At 38.5% G+C, this 12,229-nt stretch overlaps 1 protein-coding gene across 1 annotated transcript in view; it reads right to left on the bottom strand.

Moving 5' to 3' along the window:
- erbb3b (erb-b2 receptor tyrosine kinase 3b) overlaps positions 1–11,115 on the bottom strand; it is a 30,728-nt gene extending 19,613 nt beyond the window's left edge. Inside the window, exon 1 of the mRNA XM_067370398.1 lies at positions 10,593–11,115. Within this exon, the coding sequence (XP_067226499.1) occupies positions 10,593–10,671 (79 nt within the window). The 5' untranslated portion in view covers positions 10,672–11,115. The remainder of the gene's footprint in view (positions 1–10,592) is intronic.
- Positions 11,116–12,229: the final 1,114 nt, after the last annotated feature.

Raw genomic sequence — 12,229 nt, forward strand, 5'->3', positions numbered from 1 at the left:
CTGTCCGTTGAGATGGAGACCGCATGTCCCAAGTTTCCGTTCTAAAACTTGGCGTCATCAAACTACGCCTTTGTTTTGAATAGGCTTCTAGCGACCTCTAGCGGAAAAAAATATCACAAATTGTACCTTTAATTCCATTTACAAACTTTCTGAAGTAATTAATGGCATGCTACATATGCTGCCCATAGACATGTTAAGTAGTAAATAACCCAGAATGCTTCTTTATGATATGCCGTTCAAATACATAGGCTAATAATCTGTCTGTTTGATCATTTATTTGCAAATAGCAATAATGTGTGAGACTGCAGAAGAACAGTCACAGAGGCCTCTGTACACAAATATAGCCCTTTTGAAGTGACCACTTCCACACAAGGCTTCCACTCACAGCGCACACAAAGACATCATGCAGTGGCCACACCACAAGGTCATTAACATAATGAGGGCAAGGTCAGAGGTCGCAAAGATGCTGCAGGTCAGCATGTAGTACAAGACAACTGAGTGTCCCCAAACAGACTTAAAAAGAGACGAGCATAATAGTGGGAAACAGCTTCAGACAGCGATGGAATCCAGGGTTATTGGCCTGAGGTGACAGAGACATGATAACTGACTGAAAAGTCACTCTCTTGCTCTCTCACTCAGCCCACCTATAAAATATACAATGGTCTTGCTTGAGTGTAATGCAGTGCATCTGTAGAGGACTGTTTACCATTAACACGTGTGCATGCACTTACTTAACTGACATTCTATGTGTCACTCTATAATAGTGTGGCATTCAAAATTACCCAAGATGCATTGCAGCATAAACAGATTTGAGATCCTGGTCTCGTGAGACATGAAAATAAACCTGATCTTCTATCTAGAATATTTAAGGCTGCACTCAGTACAATTTGAGTTTTAGTAAAACTCAACTTCAGTTTGTAAAAAATTAACAAAAAATGTGAAAATGAACAGAAAATGTGTCTTAAGAAAAACACTGAGAATGAAAGCCATCCAGCTGCAGGCCTGTTTACACCAAGAAAGATAACTATATTGGTGTCCACGTCAACACACAATACCACTCTTTTTATTATAAGCGTGAGCTGTGGTCATGTCGTCTGGCACTAAATATTCAAGCTCTTTAAGGTCCGGTGGATCTGTTTTTCATTATCACTACAGCTATAGTGTGGACTTCACTATTCTTATAGAGTTTGGACAATTATTTAAACTTTAAAATACTGTGTAATTACAACAAATTTACAGCGTAACTTTCGATAATTATAGTGTACCTATAAAGTAAGTCTGTGAAAGTATAGGGGAACAATATGTAAAGTCTTGGGAATAAAATGGTAACAACCAGGAAAATAACAAATTAATTATACTGTAAGTATTTTAGAACTAAGGGGTACTTATACTATTATGATAGACAACAATCTTACATTTAGGAGCAATTTAACGAAAAAGTGCACTGATTAAGTTATTTCAAGGCAAGTAGAAAGAACTATTGCAATCTTTTTTAATACATGGGGAAATATACTTTTGTTTCATGTTGTTACGGTATGCTGGTAGAGAGACGAGGCAGATACGGATTTCCACAAACATATACTTTTTACTTAGATAAACAAGAGCAGGAACACCACACATACACACAACAGAGAACGGACGAGGAGTGAAGGAAGTGAGTGCAATATATAGGAGTGCTGACAATAGAGTCCAGGTGCAGGTGATGAGTGATGATGAGGAGCTGACGAGGGAAGTGAGTGCAGGTGTGGAGAACAGGAGGATCTTGGGAAATGGAGTCCAGGGGAACAAGGGATCCGTGACAGTACCTCCCCCTCCCGGTAGGCGCGTCCTCGCGCCGTAGATGTAACAACCGGGAGGGGGGTGGGCGCCCTGGAGACCTCAAGCTGGTGCAGGGGGAGGAGCAGACTGGAGAGGAGGTCTCCAGGGCGGGCTCAAAAGCCATGGCGGGTCAGGGGCCGAAGGCAGCCATGGCGGGTCAGGGGCCGAAGGCAGCCATGGCGGGTCAGGGGCCGAAGGCAGCCCTGGTGGCGCTTAAGGACCGGCGGGAGATGGCGGAACCAGCGGCTCCGCCGACCGAAGCGCAGCTGGGGCTCCAGAAGGCCACAGTTGAATAAAGACGACAGACAACACAGTGAACACCATGGGGAGTGAGGAAGCCAACTGGAACCGAGGGACGGAGCAGAGACGGAGGAGTGCAGTCCAGAGGGGAGGGCAGGCTGACGAGGGACCAAGGTGTGAACGGGGGCAGGATGGAGACTTGTGAGGCTGGAGGACTGATGGGCCATGGTGGAGACGAGGGAGGTTGGAGCCAGGGTGTAGGTAATCGCCCAGAGGTCCGAGGTGGAGATCTGGGCGAAGGAGCGTGAGGTGAGGGTTCAGTGGAGATACAAATGGACGGAGGTGGGAGAGGGAGGCAAGGAGGAGAAACAGTCTTAGGGCTGTATGTTTCAACAACAAAGTTCATCATAATAAAGGGCTCGGTGGCGGCAGGAGCGGCGGGCTCGGCGGCGGCGGCTGGAGCGGCGGGCTCGTGTGGGGCAGGCAGGGAGTTCGCTGGAGGGGTATGCGGAGGAAGACGGAGGTTGGCAGACTGGCCGGGCTGACCGTGTTTTTGGAAGGACTGGACGAGAGGAACACTCAACATTCTGAACCTCTTGGACTAAGAATCCGGAGCAATTTAAATACAAAACTAAATTTATAGCATCAGTTAAGGAAACATAATCGTTAGGTTCACTAAAGCGAATAGTGTTCTCATCCAGTCCATCCAAAAACAGGTCGATCAACTGAGCATCTGACCAATCTGTCAAATAAGCGAGCTCTACGAACTCCTCCACATACCTCTCCAGCGAACGACCCACCTGTAGGAGCCCGATGAGTAGATCGCCAGCAGTTAGAGGTGTTGGAGGAGCAGGAGCCAGGGAGCTGGTCAAAGTCTCCATCCTTCTGTGGAAATCCAGCGTTTTAGGTCGGTTCTTCTGTTACGGTATGCTGGTAGAGAGACGAGGCAGATACGGATTTCCACAAACATATACTTTTTACTTAGATAAACAAGAGCAGGAACACCACACATACACATAAACACAACAGAGAACGGACGAGGAGTGAAGGAAGTGAGTGCAATATAGGATATATAGGAGTGCTGACAATAGAGTCCAGGTGCAGGTGATGAGTGATGATGAGGAGCTGACGAGGGAAGTGAGTGCAGGTGTGGAGAACAGGAGGATCTTGGGAAATGGTGTCCAGGGGAACAAGGGATCCGTGACACATGTAGTTACAGGGTAAATATGACATTGCAGGCCGTAAATTAAAGTGGTGCTTGTTACACGCTTGTTTCATGTAGTTACAGGGTAAGTAATAAAACAAAACAAAAAAAATGCAAACAATCTGATATGACTTGGAAATCTTTATTTGAAAAACAACTTATTTAAAAACAGATTTAAAGTTACAACACTTCTCTTGCTTGGCTACCTCCTCCTCTTGTTCCTCTTTTTCTTTCTTTCCACTGATGAATCTTAAGAGGGAATCCCATTTGCTATTCTGTATTAAAAGAAAATACAGTACACCCAGAAATGTGCTCACCGTTTACTCATTTTTTACCCTCATGCCATCTGAGATGTATACGACTTTCCTTCTTAAGATGAAGACAAAAAGGTTTTTAGGAAAAAATAAATCATCTGGGGACTCTTTATAATGCAAGCTCATGTGTTCCTAAAAGTCAAAGCATCAAACAGCAATAACTACAGTAATCCATACGACCCCAGTGGATCAATCAATATCTTCTGAAGTGAAACGATACGTTTTTGTAAGAAAAATACAACTGTCTCCTGCGCGTACATGCGAGGGTTGAGAGTTCATACTTGGCAAAACATGAAGTGTGACGTAAGCGTGCCGAGAAACTCACGCAAAAAGTCACTCGGATGTCGGATGCCATTATTTTTTTATTTTTTTTAATAAATTTTTTATTAATCCAAAATACACAGAATAACAGATAATGATAATGAGAAACAAACAAGACAGAATAACAGAGACGGCAGTTCTCGAGCAAATTTCACATGAATCTCCAGCGAGAACATCATGAAAGCTTCATGTTGCACATTTGTGCTTCGTCGAACGCAAAGTCGACTCTCATGCAGGCGCTGGTGACAGTTGGTCGGAAGCGAAAAGATGAATAGCCTAAACCATGAGAACATTTCTGGGTGTACTGTATTTTCTTATAATACAGAATAGCAATGGGATTCCTTCTTAAGATTCATCAGTTGAGAAACAAGAGGAGGAGGAAGCCAAGTGAGAAACAACAACAACCAAAAACGGACAAAACATGTTACTTTCTGTCAGGACTTTAGAATTTGAAATGAAAAGTTGATTTTAAAAAAATTAATAAATGAATAATAAGTGTTGTAGACCTGTTTTTAAAAAAGTTGTTTTTCAAATAAAGGTTTTGGAGTCAGCAATATCAGATTTGTGTTTTTTTTCATGTTTGCGTTTTTTTAATTACTTACCCTGTAACTACATGAAACAAGAGTGTAACAAGCACCACTTTAATTTACGACCCGCAATGTCATATTTACCCTGTAACTACATGAAACAAAAGCATATTTCCCCATGTATTAAAAAAGATTGCAATAGTTCTTTCTACTTGCCTTGAAACAACTTAATCAGTGCACTTTTTCGTTAAATTGCTCCTAAACGTAAGATTGTTGTCTATCATAATAGTATTTTCCTGGTTGTTACCCCTTTATTCCCAAGACTTTACATATTGTTCCCCTATACTTTCACAGACTTACTTTATAGGTACGCTATAATTATCGAAAGTTACGCTGTAAATTTGTTGTAATTATGCAGTACTTTCCAGGCTGTAATCTAAAGTTACTCACACTAGTAATGTTTTTTCTAGGGTATGTTTATAAAAGCTACTTAAATGCCCTATGAATGAAATAAGTCCTAATCCTGGCTTAGGCTAAGTCCTGTCTGTGAAACCGGCCTTTATGTTATAAGAACATTTTCCTAAAATTATCGTTGCATTAAATGATGACAAAAACATCAATTTCTTATGTTTTAAGAACATTTTTCTTAGTAATATGAACATTCTGGAAAACATTTATTTAAGCTGTATTTACTGCTGGATAAATTTTGCTCAAAGGCAAAGCAAACTATCACAGAAACTTCAAAATGGCTTCAAAACTGTTCTGACTGAATTTAGATTGATTTGATTTGATAGATCACAGTCTAAGACAGCACTTCTCAACCCTGTCCTGGGGACCCCCCACCACTGCACATTTTGGATGTCTCTCTAATTGGACACACCCATTTTTGCTGTCTTTATTAATGAGCTGATGAGCTGCTGTGTTAGATGAGGGACACACCCAAAATGTGCAGGGTCCTCAAGGTTTGAAAACTGGCCTAAAACCATCTTAGACAAATTTTGTCAATCCTAAAAGATTCCTCTGATACTAGGCCAAAATCTGAAGTCTTTGATCGCTAGTTTGACGTTTGCCAACAACCGATTAATGACCATTGCAATAAAATTTGACCAAAATTATGGCACTGTCAGAGGATTTGAGGCACAGTTCTGCAGTGTGGCTTCTCCTATGACAACTGTCAGATCAAAAACTATTAGGAGCACAGAACCTGATGACGCGATTAGTGAGAAAACAAGAAACCACATGCCTTCGTTTTTGTTTTTGTTTTTTTGTTTTTCTTTTCAAGAAATTCCATGATCAAAATTAACGCTAGAGATTGTTTTTGCTTGCCAGCCACCATTTCTATCCCGCATGTAAAAGCAACTCACAGTCAACGAACGTGTCACTGATTGATGATGTAAAACTCCGGACTAGTCTTTGTGTGTGCATCCGTTTTAACATGTCTTGACTGTCATACGGTCTATCTATAATGAATACTGAGAGATCTTACAGTGTGACAAGTGGGGATCATGTTTGTACAGTCTTTTTTATAAATCGTACAGTGTGCGCTTGGTTTTAGAAACCCAATTTCATTACATTTTGACAAAATCTGTAGTTACTACATTTCGCCTTTTGTAGAGAAGAGTTGTGTAAATCATCCCTTAGAGGTGGGACCAGGCGGCCACAAATATGTCGATGGGGCGTGAGTTTAACTTGTAATATTTCTTTAAGAACATAGGAGGACTTAAAAAAGGCATTGTAAGACAAACACAACAAGTTCTGGCTGGTGAACCTGCTTGCATTTGCATTCAATAAACCCATCAATCATATTGTTGCTATAAAATATTAGTTGTGTGCAAAAAACACTCAGGAAGAACAAAAAAATCTTTAAACATTGGGAGCTGGCAAGTGCCTGAGAGCCAAGAGAACCTAGTGTGCATTGTGGGCGTATTTTGTGAGGGGTTAAACGGTATATTCTCGAGACTGGCAGAGTGTAATGCTCAGCTGCATGTCTGGGGCCTAAGGCTCTCTCTGGCTATGAGATCTAGAGGGGCATTATTAATGAACAAAGCACAGTATTGTCACTTAGCTATAAATGTGTGGCTCTGTTAATGTGTAGCTCTGATTGACAGTGACTGTGTGTATGTGTGTGCAGGGCTGAGATCATACAACCAGACAATAGGATAAGTGTGAGCAGAGTACTCTATCAAGAGGAGGGGGAGTCCGGATGGGGGGGACATAGGGACATAATCTAAGTGTGACTGCTGTCCTTTACACTGCTCCATTCTATATGCTACTGCATCCTGAAACGTGTACAACCATACCACTGAGCGACTTTACAACTACAGCAGTCAAACTCACTGGACTGTGCTTCTGATACTCATAGGAATGAGGCTGGAGGGGACGAGTTATAGCAGCTGTTCTGGGAATGCATAAAAATGTGCTGCTCACAGGAAGTGCTGTTAAAAATCTGCACTATTCTCTATGCAAATTCTGCAAGTTTATCTTTGATAAAAGAACACATGAAAAATGAATACACTTTGTAAACATCTTTACATGTTATAACTATAAACGTGGCCCTTTTATTTCTAGTTTCTGCAATATAAGTTATCTACTAACGTTAACAATCAAGTTTGAATGTTATCTACTAGGGTTACACACTTTATTGGTCATCAGCCAATTTTAGTGACCTTTATTGGTATCAGTGGATATGTATATGTTTATTTATTGACCAATACTGGATATTAAAATGTAAATGCTTTTTTAAGATTTTAAATGACTTTTGCTACTTTTAGCGCAATCTTAACCCACATAATCTGCATACAAATTTGCATTCCCGGGTCTGAAGCATTTTGTTTTTCTAACAAAAAGACTTCAAAACAAAATTATTATTACTGTGGAAAGTTTCACTTTCACTTTCAGATGAAAATGCTGCAATGGCTCATTAATTGCATGCATATTCATGTTTATCAACAAAGTTCAGTCCTAAAAGTGCTTGTGAAATATGGAAAAAAACAGTAAATCATTAAAAATATATATTTTTGAGACAGTGTTGGGGAAAGTTACTTTTAAAAGTATTGCATTACAATATTGCATTACTCCCTAAAACTAACTAATTGCATTAGTTACTTTTTTTTTTTTTAAGTAATGTGTTATTATTTTTTCTCACCTGTGCTTGCCTTGCTTGCTTGCTTTTTACTTATTGGTATGGTTGAATTGGATCACTGAAGGTCAGCAGCAAAGACATTGGTTAATAAAGTGAGATTAAATACATAAAGTATATTTGTGTAACTTAATATAGTTAATTATTACAGGTTTGTGTAAAATTCTGAGTTTGCATTTCACTGTTTTTGTGCAAGTGTGATGAGTAAATGCATGTTCACATTTAGCTTTAATAATGTAATAGCTTTAATAATAATTTAATATTTTAATTACAATAACCAGCATTTACACAGCACGAACAACACCTCTGCATTTTATTTCTCTCTACATGGAGACAGGAGAAGTGTCAGTCAATAAATGTGAAAAAGTAACTTGCATTACTTATTTGAAAAAGTAACTTAGAGATTTGTTGTAAATTGAAAAAGTAATGTGTTACTTTACTAGTTACTTGAAAAAGTAATCTGATTACGTAACCCAAGTTACTTGTAATGCGTTACTTCCAACACTGATCTCATAGATGTAGAAAGAAAGAAAGAAAGAAAGAAAGAAAGAAAGAAAGAAAGAAAGAAAGAAAGAAAGAAAGAAAGAAAGAAAGAAAGAAAGAAAGAAAGAAAGAAAGAAACCTCATTTTATACCTGGGTCATAATAGACAAGAACGCAAAAGGTGTAACTTTATTTTTTTTAAATAAGTGATGCATATTTTGATAGTCTTGGCCCAAAGTTTGGTTCCTATACTAAAGAATATGTATTTGTTTAGAATTTTTTATTTCTCTCTTCCAGGTCAAAACAGACCTGAATGTCTTACGAGGTTAAATTGACAGTGCAAAATGTACAGTGCAAGTTTACAGCAAAATGTAATTCTGTAAGAGCACTTTCTTATACTAAAAGACTTTCACCCCTTTTTTGTCATTCCATTCTTTAGCAGATCTCAAAATTTTGAGAGATTTTTAATATTTACCTGCCATAACACTGAATAATTATTGTACCGGCCAGAATTTTAATCAGTGCATCCCTATTATCTATCCAGCATTCAATGATTATGAATGCTGAATGAAATACGAGGAAACACCCTTATACAAAAGGCTATGCAGACATGCACATGTAAAGGTGAACACACCCATGTGACTTGTACATATTTGCTGTTGCATCAGGTAGCCTATTGTCAATATAACATGTGCATATTCATACACACATGCATGATGTCTGGATGCTAATAATGTATGATTTAGGGAGTCCTGTTCATTCACAGAAGTAATCTTAAGTCAACAGTACCACAGATAGTGAGCAGAAGCCTCTATGGAACATACAATAGAATCCACCAGTGCACAATCATTATAGTTCAAAGAGTGTCAGGGCGGGGACTGGGCACTCATGACAGACAGAACAAGAGACAAAAAAAAAAAAGAGGAAAAAAAAAGAGAGTGAGTGGTAGAACCCATGAGGGAAAGTAAACATAGATTAGTAGACATACTGAGAAAGATATGACACTAGTACTAGTGTCAAACTGAAATAAGACCCAAAGTGAGACAAAAAAGACAACTTCCGAAACACACATCCACGCCTATTCACCTGAACTCCTGCAAGTACAGACTGCTCCGAGTCTGAGGCCAATACGTTCAGCTGTTAATGGGAAGTATGCATAGTTTCTGTCTTTTCTTTTTGGAAATCTGTTCAATAAAGTGTTCAATTTCTCTTTCAAAACAAACAGACTTTGCTTATCTACAGTATCTTAATATTGGATATTTCACCATCTGAGCTTTTATAAGGTCAGAGCAGATGTCACCCATTCAAAATCTTCTCAGTTTTTTTTCTCTCCGGAAGGAAAGGGTGATTACATTATTAACTTAGTCTAGTCCTTCCTATCAAACCTCTTATATGCTTAAAAGAGAATGAACTTTGGAGCGATGACTGTAAAGGAGTTATAAAACAGCAATTTATGATATGGCACTATAGCCCCACACCTTATTCTGTTCAGCTCAGTAATGTAGTTTGATTGGCGGCAAATATAAGTGATTGGGATTGGCTATAAAGGGAATCATAGTGCTTGAAACTAATGTTCTGTGGAAAAGAGCTACTGTGGAAAAAAAGCTTTGTGCCCTGAAGCTGTTTAAGTTAAAGCTGGTTTAAACATTTCAAGAGTGTTAGAATATCGAGTCAACATGTCTCACCGCTGTGCCACAGGTTATAGTTGAGGGTAATTTAATTTAATTTAAGTGCATAATTATAATTATTTTGCCTCATTTGTTGTCTGGCTAATGGCATATTCAGACACTCAAAATCCTATACTGTAAAGGCACAGTAGCCATTATGTTAGGCATGTTCCCCTAATTTTAGAAATATTTAAGCTCTTCCCACTCACACTTCTCAAATCAGTCACTCTTGTCCATTCTCATAAGTACAATTAAGTTCTGATCTAGGGTCAGTTGTGGTCAACAGCTATATCTAGTAAGTCCAGTTGGGTAGTTTACATGAAATGTCAAGCAGTGTCAGCAGTGATCTGCAATGTGACATGGTAAGCTTCATATAAAACATTATATATGTCACTGTTATGATTTCTACATAAGTTTTAATGACTATACAGTACGTTTGTGCTTTTAAATATCCATTTGTCACACCACAGAGCTATTTAAGAGCAAAAGGCCAATTTAAACTGTTGAAAACCAGCACCTGCTTTCCTCTATACAGATAATAAATTGGCTAGTGCATACAGTAAGTATAAAAAAATTGTTCAACTAACCAGGTAAAGATTACAATTTTATTAGCTACCCTACCTAGTTTATAGGTGTAACAACCCATTAAATCTAAACAGGAGGAAATTACATAAACCCAGGGGGGTTTAAGGGGCATAAACCATGACAAGAAAATAAAAAAATCCGTCAATTTTTACTCACACGGTGAATTGTTGAGGGTACGATCATTTTCTACAGAAAATCACATTATTTTGACCTATATGTGTATCTTATAACGCCATTTTAACAAATATATACTAGCCTATATATATTTATATAAGAGAATTAAAACAGTTTATACCTTCTTGTGTTTGTGAAGTTACTGGCTGAGGTACACAGAGAAACATCACCGCGCTGAGCGCGAGCACCTGCTGTCTCATCTCGTCTCGTGAGTGAAGAATCGTCTCGAGCTGACACGAGCGCCCTCAGACATGCCGCGCGCTGCGGAAAACCCAGACACCGCGCGCTCCAATCTCACGGAAGATGGAGAGCTTATGGGTGATATTCCGGTGGACAAAAAAAAAATGCTAAAATAAAACATCCATGAAATTCATCTACTTGTTTACTTCAGCTGCTCTCTCTCTGTTGAATAATCTATGTTCCCTGTCAAATAATCCGCGTTGTGTGTATCATCAAAAAGTTCCGTTTTGCAGTAGCACCATTCCTATTGGATTTTCCCACTTAGTCAACGGATAGTACACTATTTACTAGGCTAAAACGAGATTAGGAGAGTGAGAAGGAAAGTTGAAAGTATGACGCAGGCTCACCACTCCCTGAGTGTACACTTATGATGTTCAGATTTGGATTGGCCCGATAGAGCGCTGCTATTTACCAATCACTGCATGAACGCGGCGCTTCTCCACCCTTCAGAAACTCGCACAACAGCCGTGACTCACAAAGTGATGATGGGCGATTCTTCATGAAGTTAAGAACTGCAATTAGGGCCACTTTTGACTACTAAGGGGGGAACTTCTTAAGACTTTGTTAAATCCATGTCCTGGAATAAACACTAATTTCAACATCTTTTAGAAGTCAATGTTAATCAACAAGTCCGTGCTTTATTCCATCACACATAGGCTACAATATCAAAAATGATTTAGCATAATGGTTTTTGATAGCTATTGTATGTGTGATGGTAATAAAGGGGGGGGGGGGGATAATGACTAATAAGTTAATAAATACCGGTCCGGGAGGCTAATACAGTATTAGTATGCCATGTCGATATGATATAGATCGAACCAATAAAAATGTCAACAAGTCTGTTTTTTCTTTAAAAAAAAAGGCTACCTTAGGCTAGGCTATATCTTAAAATAGTCTTCATAATTAACGTCGCGTTATAATCTCTCTGATCAATACTGTCAGTTGTAAATAAACGGAACAAATCGTTCAGTCTTATTTTTTTTGTGATTCTTCGTTAATTTGTTATCTAATCTAAAAAAGTAAATAAACTAATAAAAAAAATTATCCCCACCTGTTGAAAGTTTGATGACGCACTAACCTATTTCTTAAAGCTGATTGGCTTGAATGTTTACCTCTGTCAATGATTGGTTATATATGCGGAAGGAGGCAATTTCTTTCTTTCTTTCTTTCTTTCTTTCTTTCTTTCTTTCTTTCTTTCTTTCTTTCTTTCTTTCTTTCTTTCTTTCTTTCTTTCTTTCTTTCTTTCTTTCTTTCTTTCTTTCAATTCCATTTATTAGTAGGCATAGCTAATATATTCCCTCTATTATACCATCATTATAGCATTACTATAGCCATTATTCCCTGGCTATACAGAGTATGATAGAGAAAACTGTAGGCTGTATTGTAACTGTAGGCTCTGTAACAATTTGTATATAGCCTATTAATAAAGAGGAAAAGTGAAATTCACTTTGTTAGAATTCTACAAATTTCGCTTTTTTCTTTCTTTTTTACATTTTGCAAAGTTTCAACATTCATATA

Source organism: Chanodichthys erythropterus, chromosome 20 (assembly GCF_024489055.1).
Source record: "Chanodichthys erythropterus isolate Z2021 chromosome 20, ASM2448905v1, whole genome shotgun sequence".
NCBI classification, from domain to species: Eukaryota; Metazoa; Chordata; class Actinopteri; order Cypriniformes; family Xenocyprididae; genus Chanodichthys; species Chanodichthys erythropterus.